Source organism: Plectropomus leopardus, chromosome 17, assembly GCF_026936395.1.
Source record: "Plectropomus leopardus strain MGB_pleo_1.0 chromosome 17, ASM2693639v1, whole genome shotgun sequence".
NCBI lineage: Eukaryota > Metazoa > Chordata > Actinopteri > Perciformes > Serranidae > Plectropomus > Plectropomus leopardus.
In genome coordinates this window covers 16,418,592-16,438,947 of record NC_142192.1, presented here as the reverse complement: position 1 = coordinate 16,438,947, position 20,356 = coordinate 16,418,592, and the positions used below count along the sequence as shown (strand labels likewise).

Below are 20,356 nucleotides of genomic sequence, written 5' to 3'. Positions count from 1 at the left end.
AGGCTTAACTGACAAACTGATGATATTAAAGGCTTTTGCATTGTCAAAGGCAATAATATATCTAAGCAAGCTACAGTGTCAAATAAATATACAGTGGCCTATATTACTTGTTATAGGTAATCAATATCTACATTATGTCCAACACATGAAAGACAACTGATATTTCTTATGCATAACTGGGGAATTTACAGTTGGGCGTTAATAAAATAAAACATGAACTGCTCTGGTTCTGCTGTATCAATATGAGTATTTCCACTGGTGGAATGTAACTAAGTTCATTTACTCAAACACTGTACTTAAGTACAAATTGTAGGTACTTTGCTTGAGTACTTTATTTTCATACCACTTTATACTTTTACTCCAACACATTCCAGATAGAGGGAAACATTGAACTTTTTACTTCACAACATTAATAAGATGAGTTACAGGTTACTTTAAAAACTGGAGGTACGCACGTTTGCAGCGGCTTTGCTCTCTCACCATAAAGTGGCTGTTTGAGTGCTGTTACCAAGACTGAGAGCATTTACTGACTATTTATTACTGTTGTTTTGTTGGGTAAATATTTGCTGATGTTCTTAAAAACACTGTTTGCTTTTTTTACCTTCTACCACTGAGAGGAGATTGGTGGGGTTTTTTTTTTTTTTTTAGATTTTCCTGCATTGTGTACTTTTACTTCTTATTCTTCAAGTAGATTATACTAGAGAGAGAGAGAGGGAGAGATGTGTTTGATGTCTATTCAAATCTGCCGAGATTTTCCTCTGATTTATTTCAGTGTGTTTGATGTCATCATGATAATGTCTCATGTCACAGATCGGGGGTCTCAGATCCCAACAGGTAGGCAGATCGTGACGTAAACAGCCCACCAGCCAGCCGGCACTCCTCCTCCCCCCTTCCCCGTCCCCACCCCCACCGTCCCGCCTGCCTCCCAGTTGCGTTCGCCGCGGTCCTGTCTGTCCGCCCGGTGTCTGCTCCGCCGCTCCGCGCTCCGCGGCGCTCCACCCCGAACCCGATAACTCTGCCTCCTCGTTCACCTCCCCGGCTCCCGGTAACCCCCTCTCCCCTCACCTCCACCCGGTGAATGCACCAGCGCCGAAAACATGACGGGCATCGCCGCCGCTTCTTTCTTCTCTAATTCCTGCAGGTTCGGGGGCTGCGGTCTCCAGTTCGAGTCTCTGGCCGAGCTCATCGTCCACATCGAGGACAATCACATCGGTGAGTCGGGCCGGAGGGGGGGAGAGACGGAGCTAGACAGCTAGCTGGTGTTAGCTCCTAAGCTAGTTAGCTGAACACACAGAGGCTCGGTTTGCATTCCGCTATTCCTGCTGCTCGCTCTCCGTCGAGGCTGGTCGGAGTGCGAGTTATCTAGCAACATGGGACTTTAATTCTTTATAGAAACACTTGTGAAAGAAGTGACCTGCTTGTTGTGTTTTGCATTGGCCGTGATAGTTACCTTTTGCAGCGGTAACTCGCCTCGCAGGGCCGCGTAGGTCTCATAGGTGTAGCATTCCGACCAGGCAGCGGTTTCACAGCTAACGCTGCTGAGGAGTCGCTGTGTTTACGTCTCCGGGCCTGATGCAGTGAAGCCCGGGCTCCTCTGTCCGCTCACACCGCCTGTGCATCTGTCGCTTTTGTCACCTCAGGTGTCTCAACGCATCACCTTTTATATTGCTTTCTAATTATCTCGGTGTCGTTTACCTTTCACACTGTATCGGTTTAACTAAGTTGTGGCAGACGAAATGAAACTATCTCTATTGACTGATTTTCTTCCACATGCACAAGCTTCAACTTGTTGCACCGCATTTTAGATTTTGATTTAAACCCTTTTATAATCTCACCTGACATGAATAGACTCACATTTATTTACCCACTGTTTGACATGATCAGATTATTACTGTGTAAAACCATAGATGTAATAGCATGTAATTAATGCAAAGGACTGCACTTATTTCTAGGTAATAAAGACATAGGTAGTTGATTGTTTACGTTATAACATAGGTGTAGATTTGGTTGGTGATTTGTTTTGGGGTTTCTGGAGGGGGGTGTACTGCAGTATGGATGTTGATCATTATCATACTGTGTACAATTGCTTATGAACGATATTGGGGACAAAAGATGCAACTGGACAGAGAATCTTACTTTATTTTAGTTATTTTCAAGTGAGACCCTTTACACATACTTCCATTAAAAATGGTTTCAAGTCTTAATTATAGTAATAAAATAATTGTTCAACCAATACTAACCCTTCTGTTTGCATTCCTTTAAGGGTAATTCTAACTGGTAATAATAATAATAATGTGATAATGTGAAACAGCAATATTTTATGAGACAGTTATCCTACCATAAAAATCTCATACTGCTGTAACCCTAGCCCCTTAATATTGAGAACATGTGCATGTTCCCCACTTCCCCAAGTAGCTGCAGGCTTTTATTTTAACAAAAAATAGACATTTACACCATGAATTGATGCAGAAAAGACACAAATTGGTGCATAAAAGTCCACCACAAAACAGGAAACAATGTATTTTATGCCCTTAATTTCATTTTTAACAAAATAAAAAGTTACATAGACAGACTTGCATCTTAAACATCTTCAGTTTTCTTTTAAAAAATATAAATCACACCTCTCCAAACAGAGGTGTGATTTGATAATGCTTCCACATTAAGTCATCGGACTTGATGGGTGCGTTTACATGGAGATGAATAACCCATTAATGATGAGGTTTTTGGAGTACTGCGTTTACGTGTGAGCATGTAAACAGCTTATTCCCTTTATGAAAAACCTGAATATGTTAGATGTTAATAGATCATTTAATCGTGCTGTTAGCTAAGAACTTTACCTCTGCTTAATGCAAGCACAGTAAATAATATATCTGTAAAAGTCATCAGTATTTTCTTTTTGTTTTTAAGAGTGCTCCTTTTTAATGACCTTATCTGACAGGGAAAAGCATTCAAATGTAGCCTAATTAGCACCATGCAATAATGCTTGGTAAATATTTAACACTTTTTGAATCACAGTTCAAATATATAAACACAAATGATCCACTCTGGTAGATTAATCTATAATCCACCACAGCAGATTTCTATAACTACTATAGAAGAATCCAGGGAGTTGTGAGCCGCCAAAACGCCCAATAATCTGTGACAAAGTTGATGTGGCCTCATCATTATTTGTGGCGTGTCCCCATCGTCAGGAGGCTGTTTGACGCGAGTGAGGCGGTGGGGGTGAGGGGGTAGAATGGATGCTTCATTGAGCCAGTCTCCATGGCAACTGGCTGTCTCCAAAGGGGTTGGGGGCAGTATATTGGCTGAGTTATTGCACACCTGCTGTCTCACTAACAAAGAGCGCTCCCGTGCAGCCAGCTGTGGCCGAACATGTGATGTGACAACACACGTGGGGCAGGACTAATGTGCGGATGTTTTTTTTTTAAAAAAGGGGGTTAAATTTTGTTTGACTGTGTATGCTGTGGGTAAGGAGAAAGTGGTGTGGGTGGTTGTGTTTTGGACCACTCATCCTACCATATGCTGCATGGGTTGCTTGCAAATTAACCAAATCAGGGGGAAATTATCACCCTGAATGTCCATTTGATTGCTTTTACACTATCTTGTGACAAATACACCCAAAAAAACATCAAACAAATCAAAGGATATAAACTGACGGGAATGCAAGAATAGATTTTACCTTTTCATTCTCACAGACAAAACCCCACACTGATATATATGCCCCATCTGGCTCTTAGTTTGACCTTTGACCCCAACCGTCAGCCGAGCAGAATGGCGGTTTCCCAGTCAGATCACTTGGATTAATGAGTTCCCCCTCTGCTGGCTTTATACTGCGGCTGATCATCAGCACCGTCAAGATCACACACAACCTAATCAATATCGCTCGCAGATCAGTTTCCACGGGGATGAGCGTGACAGATGGAGGGGATTGAGGTGAGAGTGAGGGAGAGGGCGAGGGGGGGGGTGGGGGGTAGTGGCGTTTGGCTTTTAGCTTTGAGATTGCGCTGCAGCAGTGTGTGATCAACAATCGATCAAGAGATAAGCTAATTTGATCTTCCCAGCTCCTTCACGCCAGACGTCAGATAAGCTGTTTGCAGATAGGCTTTGCAGATAACAGATTGCCTTGATTGGGGTCTATCCTGTGAGCAGATTTTGCAAAAGCAGGCTATAACAATAAATTAGATAATCCAGAGGTGACAACAGGATCGTGCTATTGAACATAAATAGCTGTACAAGTGAGTCAGTAGGTCTTAGGTCAGGGTGCAGAAATCAGTGAAGGCCTCTGCTGGAAACACATCATTACTGTAGACTCTGCTGCCCTCTTGTGGTAGGACATCCTATGTGCACCATAGCCAAAAAAGTTTTTCTTTTGCCTCTGGTTTAGCCCGCTGTGTATCTTATTTGGAATCCTGCCTCCTCTGACACAGTGCCCAATTATAGCTTGCAGCGAACAAACCAGATGAGCCTCTCGTGATCCTTTCCGTGAGAAAGTGATGTAATATGTGGGTCTTCGGTGGCGCTGACCTCACCCTAGAAGAAAGGATAGCAGCCTCCCAATAACATACCCGCACTGTTTAGATTACAGCTGAATACAAGAGGACCTGGGTTAGGTGAGCTGTGTATAGTGTGTTTTGGTTGTTGTCGAAGGCTTTGTGCGGTGACTCGAGGTAAGGTCTGAGGAATGTAATGATGTCAGGCTCATCTGCCTGCGTGCACGGCAGCACTGTGCTGTGTTCCCACCTGCACAAGCACATACCTGCCTCTTACCTCAACAAAGAGGAGTTTGGAGGGAGGGAGGGAGTGAGGAGGCAGATAGAGAGAGATTAAAAGTTGGGAAGAGATTTGAAAGACAAGGTTAAGAGAGGAGAAATGTGGGGGCGAGCACATGGGAAACAGCTTTGTTTATCAGAATTTACTTGGATTTTTTGTTCATTTGGATTTGGTTTTCTTGCTGGACTCAGAGGCTGAGGTGTGACTTGACAAGAGGAGTCAGGTCAGCATTGTAACCACTGCTGAAGCTTGCAGATAATTAACCTAAAGTAACTCTTAATTACGTAATCACTCAGCCCACCGGCCAAGTTTGGCTGTATTCCTCTATCTGCCTTGGCTCAAAGGAAAGGCAAACAATGTGGTGAAGCAGTTTTTACCTCTCTGTCATTAACAGATAGGAAAACCCCGTCCCTGGTGGGGTTTTTTTTTTTGAAGATATAATTACATAGCTCAGGAGGTATTATGTGAATTACCTAAATGTTTTTTTGCATTAGTCTTTTTGATGTTGCCTGTAGGTCTGAGCAGTAAATCACACTCAGTTAAAAATCACATGATCTCCAAAGCTGAAATGATCAGTCAATTAATGAAAGAGTTGATGACAGAAAATTGATCTGCAACAATTTTGACAATTGTTCAATAGTTGAAGTACTTTAAGGAAAAATGCAAAATGCCCTCTCTCTTTTCTCAGATGTGAAGATTTGCTGATTATCTGTTTTCTTTCACTTCAGTAAAAAGAATATCTTTGAGTTTTGGATAGTAGGTCAGACACTTGAAGCTGTTGCCTTTGATTTTGGGAAACTGTGATTGGCATTTTCACAGTTTTTCAGACATTTAATGAATCAATACAGGTAATAATTACACCTGCAGAATTGATGTAAATATCAAATAGCAATATGGATAAGCAGAACATCCAAATTGCACACTTGGGACTAAAGACCCAAAAGCAGACGGACAAAATAGGTCTTAGCAAAAAACAAACAGGCAAGCTGGCAAAAAAAAGGGAAAAGATCTGAAACAGAGCTGAACCTACAACAAACTGCAACAACCTGGCAGGGAAAGACTGTCGAGCCGCTCCCTTTAGGTTGCAGGCCTGATTGCAGGCAGGTGTGTAGATTGATGAGTGCCACCAGGTGTGTAGAGTGAAAGAGTGGGGGAAGAACAACACAGAGACAAAACAGGCACACACCAGACACACAAAAACGATGACAAAGATAAACAAAAATCACACTCATGCAGACACACAGCAGTCATCTCAGGCTGGTTGTGACACAGTAGCTGCAATTGTTTGATCAAAGTAAAATGTTGCACAACATACCATCATAACTGAGGAAGTGCGCTGCTACAGAGATGCCCCGGTATACAATTTACCATACATTTGTCATATTGTGATATGAATCTGTAATAAAAAAAAAAAATACCTTGTTGGTATCATAATGATTTAAACCATATAGTCCAGCCACCAGTTGCCAGATTGTTTCCCATCCCACTTTCAGAGGTGTGAGACGGGAAGGGGCGTGTGCTTGTGCATGTGAGAGAGTGTGTTCACCATACTTCCTAAATGACCTGTCAGGGTGTAGCGGAGCAATTAGTGCATCGACATCCCAAACTGTAGACTGCAGGCCCTCTCTTTTCACACTACACATACACACGGTCACACAGATTGCCTTCCGGAAGTCGCAGTGCCCGAGCGCCTCACCGAGCACGGGGATGTGTAATTACAGAGAAGTTTGCCTTTTCCCCCACCCATGTCCCCCCTGCTCCTCCTCCTCCTCCTCTCCTCTGCTCTCCCTCCATCCGGTTGCCTGCTGCTCTAGAAACACGTTAAAATGCTCTCTGTGGCTTAATTAGCAGTCTGGAAAACAAGCCATGCATTCTTGGCCTGGTTTCAGCACATACACACATGTACACGCAGACCTGTACACATGTGCACACACATGTGGACACATGCACACAGTGTGTGTTCAGCAGGGGGCAGCAGTGCACTGCTGCGGAGAGATGGATGTCTGTGTTGAAATGAGTGGAGCAGCAGATGATTGGTTGCTGCTTTTAATGACAGGCATGCTAATAGGGGGATATTTATAGACCCTTAAGACTCTGAAATGTCTGGGACATGCAGCATACATGCGCTGAAACATGTATGCACACACACACAGAGTAAGCTGCTGGCACTGCAACAGTAGGTTAAAACGTGCAAATTAAATCAGTGAAAACTGATATTCTTGTAGCTTATTGCATGTCTGTAGTCTAAGTGTGTGTGTGTGTGTGTGTGTGTGTGTGTGTGTGTGCGTGTGTGTGTGTGTGTGCATGCACGCACGCAGGTCTCCTTCTGTTCCAGGATTAGCAGTGTGTTAGCTTCCTGTCCTGCTAGGTGAGCGGAAGTCATAAAGCTGGTGAACATTTACTGCAGCTCTCTCTCTGCACCTGGCTTACTCTATTTTTTTTTACCAACACCCCCACCCCCTTCTCTCTCTACACACACATGCACACACTTACCTCATCTTAAAGCAGCAAAAAAAATTAAAGAGCTCCTTGTACATCCCAACTTATTAACTCTGGGATTTCTCTTTCTGGTACTTGTTCTTTTATATTTGGCTGTCAAACATTTGCCTAAATGGCATTTAGCTGCCTACCCCTGGTTCATCATTGCAGACAAATGATTGCTGATTAAAATGCTTAAAGGATAAGCTGATAAATCAATTAGTCACCCTAACACAACATTAATCAACAATATTTTGATAACAGCTTGTTGAAGTAACTTACCATGGAAAATTGCCACACATTCAGTGTTTCCACCTTCTGAAATGTGAAGATTTACGTGATTTTAAATGAAATATCTAGGGAATATATGGACTGTTTGTCAGACAAAATGAGCACGCCACTTTTTGTTTCCTTTTTTTTGTTATCTGGTCTTAAGGGCTGAGTTAAAAGTGCAATGAATACCATTACCTATTGGGTCACATTGCAGACATTTATTAAAGGAATACTTTAACTCCCAAATGACCATTTGTGTATCAGGAGGTCACCTCGTGTTACGATGAATTCATAAAGACAACTTTTTTCTCATACCTCCACTGAGAAAATTCTCAATGAAATCCATGCTAACGTCAGCAAAACGATATCAAAACATCAGTTTAGAAACTTTCACACAACTTGTGCAGACAGCTCTTTCCAACACAGAACTGAAGTAAAAGTAACAGTTATCCATGTCCTCTTCAAAGCCAAACTCTGCTGATAAAAACCTCACAGAACACTGGAGCAGCTGGTCTACCACTGCCCGATCAGTCGGTGTGCTTGTGTTATTGTGTGGCTTTATTTTGTAAAGTGTTATTTCGGATTCACCACCCATTAACACGAACAAACCAACCGATAGAGGCAGTGATAAATAAGCCATTCCCATGTTCAGTGAGGTAAAATGACTGTTTTTGTCAGTGGAGTCTGGCTTTGAAAAAAGCATAGATAACTTCCACTTTCAGGTTAGTTTTAAATAGTGCGTCCGAGTTGAGTAAAAATTTGTAAACAGATATCTGGGTATAGTTTTGCTGTTGTTAAACGCGTTCTTTTATTACCTACAGTAAATTCATCAAAGATTTTCTTAGTTTTTGGATTCTTTGTTTACTGATGATGTCTTCAGAAATTCAACTGAACATGGGATAAGCATTTAATATACAAATGGTCAATTGGTCGGGTGAAGTATTTCTTAAATAAATCTTTTTTTCGTCTTCAAATATTCTCCGAGTGCCTCATCCTAATACTATTATCAAATTATATCACTGTGTTTTATAAGAGAAGAGAAACCAAAATAGGCAAGCTACAAAAATCAACCTCAGTGGTTTTAGAGAGGTCAGACTTCAAGATGCTGCTTTGTCATCTTTCATGACTCGGCGTTGTCAGTGGTGTAGTTTAAGGTGTACTGGTGTGTTGTGTGTGTGCACATGTGTGTGCGCGTGCCTTTGCATGTACAGAGAGCTCTGGTCTCTCCATCTGAGCAGCAGGTAGGATTATTAAGGCTCAGCTATAAAAGACTGTCAAAGACCACCTCTGTGGACCACCTCAGATGTGTTTGTGTGTGAGCCTGTGCGTGTGTTTATGGATGCATGCTCTTGCTGTCTTTTTTCCTCACCTATCCTCTTAAATGTTTTTACATACACTGTATAAGACTCTGGTATACGCTGCAGCCGCAGCAGTAGTGTGCTTTTTTTTTTTTTTCTAGGTTGTTTTCGTGTTTGCTGGTCTCCTTGGTGTTCTCCTGCACTGTGGGAAGTCTGCATTCTTTTTTAATTATGAGGTGTGAAAGCCTGAAAACTAAAGGGCTAAGAAGGCCAACACGCAAACACATACACACACGTGGGATTAGTTGGAGGGAGCGTCCACTGTGTGTTGTTAATTGTTGCTCAGAGATGATCAAGTTCTTGGGTCTGATTCACAATACATCTGCAAACCATTATATATAAAGCCGCAATTATACCTACATGCACACACACATGCATGCACACACACACACATAGCCATGCACATCACCATGGCTTAACCCTACGAGTTTTTGTTGGTGTGCGGATCCCTCTGAGTGTTCCCCTGCTGAACACTTGATGGCACTGGTACTTCACAGATGCACCCACCCGCAGTGTTTTCATGCACACTTGCTCCTGTTTTCCAGGGGGTGGGAGGTGGGGCTTTGAAGTTAACACTGCTTCCCTCAGGCTGTGGAAGTTGCCTACTGTAGTGTTACTGACCTAGCAAGTCAACTGGAAAAAGCAGTGTGTGTTTCGAGCAATACACTGTGTACATTCATCACAGCCTCCGAGTGGCTTTTTCTCTCGCGGACAAATTTCTTCTTTGCCACATTCAGACTCCGGCAACGATCAATCAGCCTTTGGTCACTTTGGGAAAGGCATTCGTACTAAATTACAGACGCCATGGCGTTGGCGTAATAATGTGCCACTTATGAAAGTATTCGAAATGTATCAGGCTCTCATATATTATGGACTAATACAGAGAACGCAGTGTAAGAAACAGTAATCTATCAGCCAGTCTGGCAGGAAGAATAGATGTATGAGTCAGCGTCATACTAAGAGCATTCACGCAACATTTTCCCTCCACAGAGAACAGTGATTAATCTGAATGTCTGTCTCTCTTTTTCTCTCTCGCAGACACAGATCCGCGGGTCCTGGAGAAGCAGGAGCAACAGCAGCCCACTTATCTGGCCCTGAGCTACATCAACAGGTACACACACATTTACACTGAACAGCCAAAGGTTGTCAGTCTATAGAGGGCAGCCTCGCTCCACCAGTGAAAGTCTGTGTGTGAGAGCGTGTGTTCATGTGGCTTGTGGAGAGCAGCTCAAATGACTGATGTCTTCCCATAGACATAACGGTGACTCATCCACTAACCAGCAGAGAAAAACCACACAAGACAATCACTCCTGACTCCCTGCGCTGCAAACGGCACAGCAAAAGGCCGCCTTTCAGGATTACTGCATGTGTGTGTGTGGTGAACCAATGTGTCATGTCCCACTTCATGCCCTGTTAAATCACTCCAGGATACAATGCTGAGAAAGATAACGGCAAAACAGAGAGAGAGAGAGTTAGGTTTGTTTTCTGTGGTAATTGTTCAAGTGGCTGGGTTGTAAATGTCACCCGTATTTCTTGTACAGTGTTGTGATGACTGTGTACATTCAAAGAGGCTACTCATTCAGTAACTCAATTATGTCTTTGTCAAACCTCTCTTAGCACTAGGGCAAAGGACAGCCATAATTAGATGAGATGAAACCTTAAATGCTCCCAGCGGAGCAACATGTAACACCACAGAGCTATTAGAAAGCACAAACAGAAGTCGAGTAAACAAAATACGGCAGCACATGGGGTTTATTTAAGTATAACTCCAGTTAATCACAACTGAACTGGGGCCAAATCGTTGTAGTTTTGACCAAGGTTCCTCTTAGTCGTGATCTGGGAACACAGCAACATTGCTAAAAGGAGTTAGATGGGGCCGGAAACACCAGCAGTGTTCCAGCTGGCTGTTGTAAACATCCGTCACAGCTTAAACACTGCCTTCCTGGTTCAGTTTTCCCCTATTACACTCTCTGTAGTTGGACATACACAGTTCTCCTGTGCACTTAGGGCTGGATATCGACCGAAATAACCCTGTACCAGGTGGTATCAAAACATATCCAGTCAAACGATACCTGCATTCAATTCTTTTTTGTGCTATAATCCCTGATCCCAGACCATCCCAACTCCCGTCGGATAAATAAACCTCTCGCTGCCTTCTCTGGAACTGCTGTCCTCCCAGTCAGTGCAATGTTTGCATGGTTAGCACGAGCTCACACAGAGACCCTGTCTTATGTGCCATCAGGTTCATGACGGATGCGGCGCGGCGGGAACAGGAAACCATGAAGAAGAAGGCCACACCCAAACTGTCCCTGTCCATCACAGGCGGAGTGTCCAGGAACAGCACAGCCACGCCTCCTCGCCACACCAGCGGTAACCTGACGCCTCCTGTCACGCCCCCCATCACCCCCTCCTCCTCCTTTCGCAGCAGCACACCTACAGGTATGACAGGTGTGTGTGTGTGTGTGTTGTTGTTGAAATGTGGGTTTGAGAAAGAAAGACGGATTGCGTGTACCTGTGGAGTGAATGAAGGTGCTGAAAATGACTAATGCAAATGAACGCTACTGGCGGTAACTGAAACAGCTTACAGTTTTGGTTACGCCATCAGGAACCCATTCATCAACAATTTAGACTAGGTACTGATGAGCAAAATTTAAAACATGACTTCAAAAGGTCTGACAAGAGAGCACAAGCCAGATTCAGTAATGCAAATTGTGTTTAGAAACTGCAAATTATTCACTTTAAACCTGATAAGTCGGATATGTGGCTTTTTCTTATGCCAATATTTACTTAAATTTTTGAATTGCGGAGAAAATCTAATTCCAGAGTGAAAACGGGAAGAAGCTTAGACCCCAACCACTGTCTACTGCTGCGTGTGTGTGTGTGTGTGTATATGTTTGTGTGTTGTTTGGTGGCTCCTGCAGTGAGCAGACCAGTCAACACTCTGCTAATTACATAGCAGCTGTCACGCTGTGTGTTCGCATGGGGCCGTGTGTTGCACAGCCCAGAAGCAGATGTCCAATTCCAGCCCAAATGGTTCCAAACGTAGTGTTAGGTCTGGGCTTACACACCAGCACGGCTACACACACACACACACACACACACACACTAACACACACAAGCCCTCTTTCGACATGTGCCAGGGTGCCATCCATTTCCTCATGCTGAGGTGCAGCATTTCCTGTGAATTGGTGGGGGGTCAGTGGGCCTTTGTGTGTGTGTGTGTGTGTGTGTGTGTGTGTGTGTGTGTCTGTGTGAGTGGAAAATGTTCTGCACTTAGCAAAGCACTTTTTCCAGCCTGATCACTCCCACTTAATGATCCCTTTTTCAGTGCCAACCCCTGCGTTTTGACTCACAGGCATACACAGAAGCATGTACACATGCACACCACTACCGTTTTGTTCAAACTGTGCTTTCCGTGGCGTGTGGGGCTGCTTATGTTTCAAAATCCCAGCAGAATAATGACCGAAGTATTAACAGATAGTCACATATCATTTCTGTATGGTAAATTCCCAAAGCATGATGTATTTTTAGACATGTTCCCATCCATTTTTCATCTGGGATGACTAGCATTTTTTTTTTCGCTCTGTGTCTCCATTGTCCCTCCAGGCAGTGAGTATGATGAGGAGGAGGTAGACTACGAGGAGTCGGACAGCGATGAATCGTGGACCACAGAAAGCGCCATTAGTTCCGAGTCTATCCTCAGCTCCATGTGCATGAACGGGGGAGAGGAGAAACCGTTCGCTTGCCCTGTCCCCGGCTGTAAGAAGAGATACAAGGTAAGGCCATAGCAGAGGACTGAGAAGACAGTCCCAGTCACACAGCCATAGGACATGAGGTTTATGAGTTTCTGATAAAGTCCACACTGGAGCTTTTGTGTGACTATCACATGTCTGGACATAATATTTGAAAAAACACATTATAAAATCTAGAATGTCGTGATTGGAGCCAGTGATAAATATATCATGGCATGTTTGTTTTGGTTTGATTTTTACAAGAAACTCATTCAGCTTGTTGTCCATGCTCTTTTAATAATTTGGCAGTCTGGGAACATCACTTTCTTCTCCCTTATTCAGAGTAAAACGGTGACGTGGGATAAAGTCATGTGTGATATCCAACTGGACTGTTCCACCCAGTGTGTGAACGGGCTTTGGTCCATGTCCGACTTTGTTCAGCTTTCATGTAAAACGGTGAAGAGGGGGTTCTCTGATGACTTTAAAAGGGACTGTAGAGTTTTTATACAATCAGTAGTGTCAGTGAAATTTAAAGGTGATTAAAAAAAAACAAATAAAACATAAAACTAGGGAGCATCTCGAAATGTGCCCCAGCCACGAAACAGCGATCTGCTATGGTGTTGATAAAAATCTGCTCATAAAAACACCTGGCAATATACTCAAAACCACTTCTGTAGTAGTACCAGCTATAAATATATAAATATATATATATTTTATAGATATATATATATATGAGCTTGAACATGTTGTTGGGAGTAGATCCACGCTTCCCTCTGCGTGGTGATACAGTTGGCAGGTAAAGTTAGGTAGAAAGAAGAAGAAGAAAGAAGTGCCCACATGGAGCTGCTCACTGTGTGCTTGCAACCCTTTTTTCCCCTTTCATCATGTTTCTCCTCCTCTCCGTCTCTTCAGAATGTGAATGGTATCAAATACCACGCCAAGAATGGCCACCGCACGCAGATCCGTGTGAGGAAACCCTTCAAGTGTCGCTGCGGCAAGAGCTACAAGACCTCGCAGGGCCTGAGACACCACACCATCAACTTTCACCCGCCCGTCTCCACCGAGATCCTGCGCAAGATTCAAGGCTAGAGCGTGTGGTCACACCAGTCACTACCCCAAACATAGCCCTATCCTGACTTTCCTGACCCGACCCTTTTCTACCCATCCCACACACTAAAGGATCAAGTGCGTGCTTTAAGTTGTTTCAGTTTTCCTTTTTCATCTTTTTGTTTGTATGGTATTTTTTTTTTCTATCTATGTTATATCACTTGTATTTTTTGAAAAGAAAAGTATCTTTGTAGTATTTTTTATTGTTGTACATTTGCACATTCGTATATGCTATCACGTATTTTTTTCCTCTATTGTTTGATTTTCATAAGGTGCTAACTGTAAAAAACAGAAAGAAAAGACACAAAAACAAATGATATGAAAGAAGGGTGGAACTAAAAGAAGATGTGAAACAGGAAGTGCAACCAAGCCCTGCCCCTTTCCCCTGCGCGCCTTTGAGCGGGATGAAGTTTGACATGAGCGCAGATCTTTGTTCAGAAGTGGTTAACACTCCTTTTCCATTAGATGCAGAGCTGAGCTCAGATCTGCGCCTCTGCAGTAACTTCTGGGGGTTGTGGTTTTGAGAGTTAAGTTATACTTTAAATAGATATATTGATATATAAACAATAGACAGATATGTATGTGTACATAAAAATATATAAAAGTATTCATGAGCATATACATAAATAGTTACACTTTATTTTCAAGCTTTATTTTATATATTTTTGTCAGTGTTTTTGTTTTCTTTGCATCAGTAAGTGTTCCTTTCATTCCTTATTTTGCTGAGACGGCCAGTTTTGTCACCTCAGAGGTGAAGGTCAAACAGCTGGCTGACTTTGGGTTCGGAGAGTTTTCTCTCACCACACCCTCGAGGAGCCAAAACGCCTTTCTGTTTGACACACCCTGAGTCATGTGTTTTTCTGTTGATCAGGAAGAGGCGCTATATTAGGACACGGCCCAGGCCAACAATCCATATCTTTAACATTTCACCCCCACGGGAAGCCATCCATGTATTTCATATCTCCAGTGTTTTTTCTCATTCAGAGTGCCAGAGCTGTGTTCAAGAGACTTAGCCGTGAAAGCGGGTTAAGCAACATACTGTATTCCAGTTGCCAAGATCTTTGTTGTTGTCGTTTTTTTGTTTTTTTTTTTTTAAATCCATGATGTTGCCAACAGCTCTCCACTGCCAAACATTGACCATACCATGTGCCTGATGAGGGGGTGGGGGGAGGGAGGGTTTCACCAGGGAGGTCGCCGAACGCGTGGCAATGATTTTCTTCTTCATTGCGCCTCCAAAACGTGCGGATGAGTGGATGTAAATCGAATGTTTTCATGCATGCTCTCTGTGTTGTAAGAAAGGAAAAAGTGTGCGAAAGATTTGTATTTGAAAGAGATTACCATCTACAACCGGTCATTTGTGTGTGTTGTAGACAAGAGCATTCCAGTTCATTGGGTGTGTGTATGTGATGTGCATGGGTGCCATGTGAATGTGTGTGTGTGTGTGTGTTTTCTCAGCGGTATCCATCAGCCTATAGAGTGTTACTGTATTCTGTATGTTTCGGATCTGTCCGTGTTGTCTGTGCCAGGCGGCTGGTTCGACTCCTGTGGAGCAGGACGGCGCTGGCAGATGTTGCGTCATGTAGTTGTAGTGGTGGCCAACTTGTTGCCCCCCTGACTGGGATTTCATCATTCATTGCCTCGAAGAAAAACAAGAGCGGTGCAGTGCAGCCGCGCCGCGTGCCAACACACATTGATTCATGACATCATGTCCCTCATCGTGCACAATGTTTTTTAAAATCTGCAGAGGGCTCAAAGCACGAGCTTCTTTGTGTTTCGTTGTTTTGTTGGGTACAGTGACCTCTGACTTGCACACACCCTCCTGTCTCTCCAAGCTGCTGTTGCCATGGAAACCACAGGGTTAGCATGGCAGAAAGACTTTTAAATGTTTTTTTTTCTGTCTGGTATTTGTTTATTACATTTTTATGGGGTTAAACTAATTATTTGACCCCTAATTTCTTTTTAACACTCAGCTCTTATTATTGTAATTACCATGCACCTGTATTGTGCTTACAGTTCTTTTAACTAGTGTGCTACCTATCAAAAAAGCACAAATCTGTGTGCCTGAATTACTTCCTGCGTCTATTCTGAAGCACCAGTAAGAGAACCAAGAACTCTAAAATCTTGGTATCAGTTTCAAAGTACATCTGTGGACTTATACCCCGACAATAACCCTGAGATAATGGTTTGCGTGCAACAGAAAAGCTTCATTCCTGCCTTTCGGCGCAGGCGAAGAGTTTCCAAGATGGACAGAGACTGAGAGTCTCCTGTCAAACACTCGTAAAACCATCCCCACTTCATGGACACCGCCATCACCATGGCAATAGTTTCAGCTTTACACAGGGGAGGGGGGCTGATTGCAGTATTACACAAATGGGAGAGGAGGAGAGGAGGCTGTGTGCAGAAGGAGGAGACAAGGGAGGGGGTTTTCAATATACCGTGTACAGTGAATGTATTGTAACGTGTGTCTGTTGTCAAGTGCTTTTAAATTATATTTTCGTATGTAACGTGGAGACCAATGTTTCCTTTTTGTATGGGTGGACAACAGGTTCTGAGCAGAGTGACTTGTAAATGATGTCAAACTGTCTTTCTATATAAAAGAGAAGCTGCTTAAATGTAAACAGGAAATGACTGAAAAACAAAAAAAAAACAGTAAAAAATAAAGTAAAAGCTCTGTAGCTCGGACTCATCTCATTTCTTCCCTTTAGAGCCCAAATAGAGGACACTGTTAGATTTAAATGCATTAAGACAAGCTTACTTTATTCATAAAGATCTTTGCAGTACACACTTAAACCACCGTTCGGACATTCTCACATGAAAAGGGGGCTGCATCGGACACATGACATACACACACGTTCGCCTTGTGATTACTGGGCATGTGCAATTTTTAAAGCCTGAATACAACACTGTCAGGGGTCACTTTGTAATGACAGAAAATAGACAAGCGGTGATGTGGAGACACACACGGAAATGACATTCGCTCGTGATTTGGACCTGCACACAAAGCGTTGACTTTTTCTTCACAGTTCTAACTTTAAAACGTGGAAGTATGTAACAATAAAAGTGTCTGTAACTTAGTGTCCTGCAGTCTATTTGCCTAAAACGCGACAGTTACTTCCAATCAAATAAAAGAGACCAGCCCAGTTTTCTGACCAACCGACCGAAACAAAAACATTATTCGTCTGTCATTCTTTCATCACTAAAACATGAAGGAAGTAACAATGAGGGGAGGCAGGGTCACGACAGTAATTCACAGGTCTCTCCACAACTTGTACTTATTTTCATATGTACAGTACATTCAGAATAAAGCCTTATTTAGTGCAGATACATGAAAACGTAGTGCTGATTTTGTTTCAACCATCTGATGTCTTACAGCAGTACTGTAGTTTTGGGAGAAATAAATTCCCATTCAAGTCAAAAAAAACTCCACCTCACCATTCCTCATTTAAATATACACACTCAGATGACTCTTTAAGACGTCACATATTCAGATCTCACTCTGCATTTACACCTTTAAAAAAATGAAATTGCCTCTGCCTGTCTTAGCTGTGAATCATGTGGACAATTATAAGAGGAAGATGTCTTGGCTGCTTCATCACACGAGAATCACTGTAAATAATATCCAGGGTAGTTAAAGAACAGGGACACTGACAGACTGAAATACCTTCTCTTCAAAGTCCTGGTTCAAGCTCCTGCTACAATTCACTCTTTTAGCTTGAACAGCCATAATTTTGTTGTTTTGGAACACATAAATGCATGCACTACTAATGGTGCTTTAGTCCCTTGAAGCAGAAAGATGAGCATAAAAATGATAGAAAATGAAATTACCGCGGCACTTGAAGATTCTTTTACCTATGGTGTATTAAGGTGAAAGCTACTCAACTTAATAAAACAACTTGGTGGAGTAGCCGCCACAGGACAAACTTCCTGGACTACATTCTTTCTAACCTTTGCTAAGATTGCAAAAAAAGTGCAGATGATTGTATATTAACAAGACAACTTAACCCAATCGAAATGAACTAATAGCTGACAACACACATTTACCCATACGGTTTGTCAGAATTCTAGATTTGCCCTTCACATCCTTCATTCAATCTGCTCGAAGTTGAGCACGTGGCCATCAAAGTGCGTGAGGACGTGCCTCTCAAAGAGCTGCTGCTGACAGTTGAGGGGGAACTGCTCAGAGCAGACGGGGCACACCTTCCAGTGGCTTTCCACGTGCTGCTCGAAGCTGCGCTGCTCAAAGTGGGGCGGGAAGATCACCTCGCACAATGGGCAGCGCTTGTGGACGTCACTACTGGAGAGAAAAAGGAGACGGTGATGTCAAAATAAAGCTTTCTAACATTCTTTCTTCCGGTTGCTGCCGTCCTTCCTGCAGCTGCCAATTATAAAATCCCTCTTATATAAAATTAATGTTGTTTATTTATTCCATAAACCAAAAAAAAGAGACATAAAGATGATATAGTGTGGTTTTTATAGGGCTTCATACTTAATGGACAGATATGAGAGTAATGTTGGGCAGGAAAATGGGACAAATTAGTGTATTCTGATAATATCTATGTTGATGAAAAATCGACCGGCAAGGGATTTTGTAACTATTTTTTCAAATATTTTTTAGCCACGTTTGGCTCAATAGTTAACTATATAGGGAATAACCGAACATGATTTTGGACACTACGCTAGAATTTTCTTCCTCCAGAAATACACGCCTGCATTGCATTGTGGTATATGGGAGTAAAACGTTGGGTACATCTCATGTACACTCAAATTTGCTGTGCATTTTGGATATTTTATAGCGCACAGTGGATGAAATATACTGCTGAGAATTCAAACACTACTAAAAAATGGCGAATACACTATATTGTGCACTATTTCTGTGAAAGGGAACAATTTCAAACACAGTTATTGTTTGTCCGCCATTTTCACTACTGGGAATAGTAACTGAAATGAACTTACACTGATACTCTTTGGTAATGGGAATAGCTATCAATAGCTACTGGGGAAAAAAAACTGCTACCCTCTTCCTGTTTTGGTGGCGCAGTGGTTGACGTATTTACTTTTAAAGATAAATCAAACCTTCATTTTTTTTTGCAAAATCTACCCGGTAGCACACAGAGTGGCGTAGTGGAACCGAGGCTTACAGGGAACCAATCTAAACGCGGATGGTGTCATTATTCTACAGCAAACAACATTAACTTCATAATAAGTTGAAGCAAAAATGTCTATTTCCACTTTAAAAGTCTATTTACTTTGAATATGTGTTTTTATGTGTGGGTAGGCACACTACCTGGAGTCAAAGCAGAAGCTGCCCCTGGCTTCTGTGCGTCTACTGGACTGATGCTCACAGGAAGGCTGAGCCCCATCAGCAGCCTATGAAAACACAAATGAACACAGAAGGATATAAAATGATGCCTATCTAGTCCCTCATAAAGCTAAATGCACACACAAACACAACCATTAAAGATGTTTACTAAAAAAGGAAAAAAAAGTCTATTAAATAACTGAACCGCTAACAATCGATGCTGTTGGGTTTCTATTTAAAGAACATACAGTAAACCTTCCTCTCAATGCTTTATTCAATTTGCTTTAAAAAAAATAGTAATAATAATGTGACATACAGTACACTAACTGATCTTGGGTCTGTCCCTTTGCAAAATCTCCCCTAATTACTTTCCGAGCCCTTGTTATCTCGGTCTCTCTTGAGCTCTGAGGGAGTGACGTTAATTAGAGCTTTATGCAAATTAGTTAATAGTCTCAGCTTTTAAGGGCAAGCTCTTATTCCCTTCATTCAGTGAGGAGCAGCACTCCAGAGACAGAGTGAGAGGGATTATTGTGACAGAGTGATACAAAGTGAGGGTAGGAAAAGGAAAAGGCTGGGATCACAGTTAGTCCTTCATGCATGTGTGAATCAGATGTTGTGCTGTATTGAGATGAAATGTAAGTTATTAACTGTGGATTACAAACTACATAAATGTGGGATTTTTGTGTGGCTGAATGGCTCTGGAGTTACGAGGACAAGATGATGTGTTGAAGAAGCTCAGGAGGCAGAAGTATGTGCAAAAAAAAAGGCAGTGATTAATTAACCAAAACCTACAATGGAAATAGAAAAGAACAAAATCCAAGAAAAACTGCAGCAAAAGCAACTAAGGCAAAAAGAAAACCACAGCCTCACAGCAAGCTTCCACTGACAATCATTTCCCCCAGTCTATGCCCAGGTGGCTTCTTATTAGCCCTCCTGGCCCCGCCCTAATTGGACACATCCACTGCATAGGGGCAGGGTAAACCAAAAAAGGGGAATAACTCTTAAATCTAGTTCTAAAAGGCCAACACCAACAGTTAACCGGTAAAATATCTACAGGCAAGCCAGTATCAACATTTTTCTCTCCCTAGGATGATTTTTGCTACCAAATCCTCAATCTGTCAATCACCAGTGGCTGATCACACAGCCAGAGGAACTCAGAGCGCTGAGTCCTCCCCCCTCTCTCCTCAGCTCAGGCTGACAGCAACCACAATGACCCTGGTGAACAAAGGGTAAAATCACAACCATCATCAATAAACCAGGTTAAAACAGAAAGCAAAAACAAACACACAAACCTGGTTTGTGGAAAACTCATTTTGTAAGACGTTTCATTGATAAAAGTG

At 42.5% G+C, this 20,356-nt stretch overlaps 3 protein-coding genes across 7 annotated transcripts in view; 1 reads left to right on the top strand and 2 right to left on the bottom strand.

The window, feature by feature from the left end:
- LOC121957945 (cyclic AMP-responsive element-binding protein 5) overlaps positions 1-1,712 on the bottom strand; it is a 30,085-nt gene extending 28,373 nt beyond the window's left edge. For 2 of the 3 annotated variants that reach the window (XM_088089904.1, XM_042506766.2), the window contains exon 1: positions 1,451-1,709. In XM_088089904.1, coding sequence (XP_087946030.1) covers positions 1,451-1,494 — 44 coding nt within the window. In that variant the 5' untranslated portion in view covers positions 1,495-1,709. Of the gene's footprint in view, positions 1-1,450 lie in introns of all 3 variants that reach the window. The other variant, XM_042506768.2, reaches the window with a different exon arrangement.
- jazf1a (JAZF zinc finger 1a) lies at positions 950-16,392 on the top strand. The gene is made up of 5 exons (XM_042506769.2): positions 950-1,212; positions 9,918-9,990; positions 11,122-11,318; positions 12,486-12,655; positions 13,523-16,392. The coding sequence occupies exons 1-5, from the start codon at positions 1,098-1,100 to the stop codon at positions 13,697-13,699; spliced, it is 732 nt and encodes a 243-aa protein (XP_042362703.2). The 5' UTR covers positions 950-1,097; the 3' UTR covers positions 13,700-16,392.
- A 61-nt stretch (positions 16,393-16,453) lies between these two features.
- tax1bp1a (Tax1 (human T-cell leukemia virus type I) binding protein 1a) overlaps positions 16,454-20,356 on the bottom strand; it is a 29,204-nt gene continuing 25,301 nt past the window's right edge. For 2 of the 3 annotated variants that reach the window (XM_042506761.2, XM_042506763.2), the window contains 2 exons: positions 19,002-19,084; positions 16,454-18,011 (listed from right to left, as the gene is read on the bottom strand). In XM_042506761.2, coding sequence (XP_042362695.1) covers positions 17,801-18,011; positions 19,002-19,084 — 294 coding nt within the window. In that variant the 3' untranslated portion in view covers positions 16,454-17,800. The remainder of the gene's footprint in view (positions 18,012-19,001; positions 19,085-20,356) is intronic. The other variant, XM_042506764.2, reaches the window with a different exon arrangement.

Bases quoted from the DNA above. Each gene is read 5' to 3' on its own strand.
- jazf1a (XM_042506769.2), top strand. From the start codon at position 1,098: ATGACGGGCATCGCCGCCGCTTCTTTCTTCTCTAATTCCTGCAGGTTC. The intron at 9,991-11,121 runs GTACACACACAT...ATGTGCCATCAG, and splicing joins GCCCTGAGCTACATCAACAG to GTTCATGACGGATGCGGCGC. The intron at 11,319-12,485 runs GTATGACAGGTG...TTGTCCCTCCAG, and splicing joins TCGCAGCAGCACACCTACAG to GCAGTGAGTATGATGAGGAG.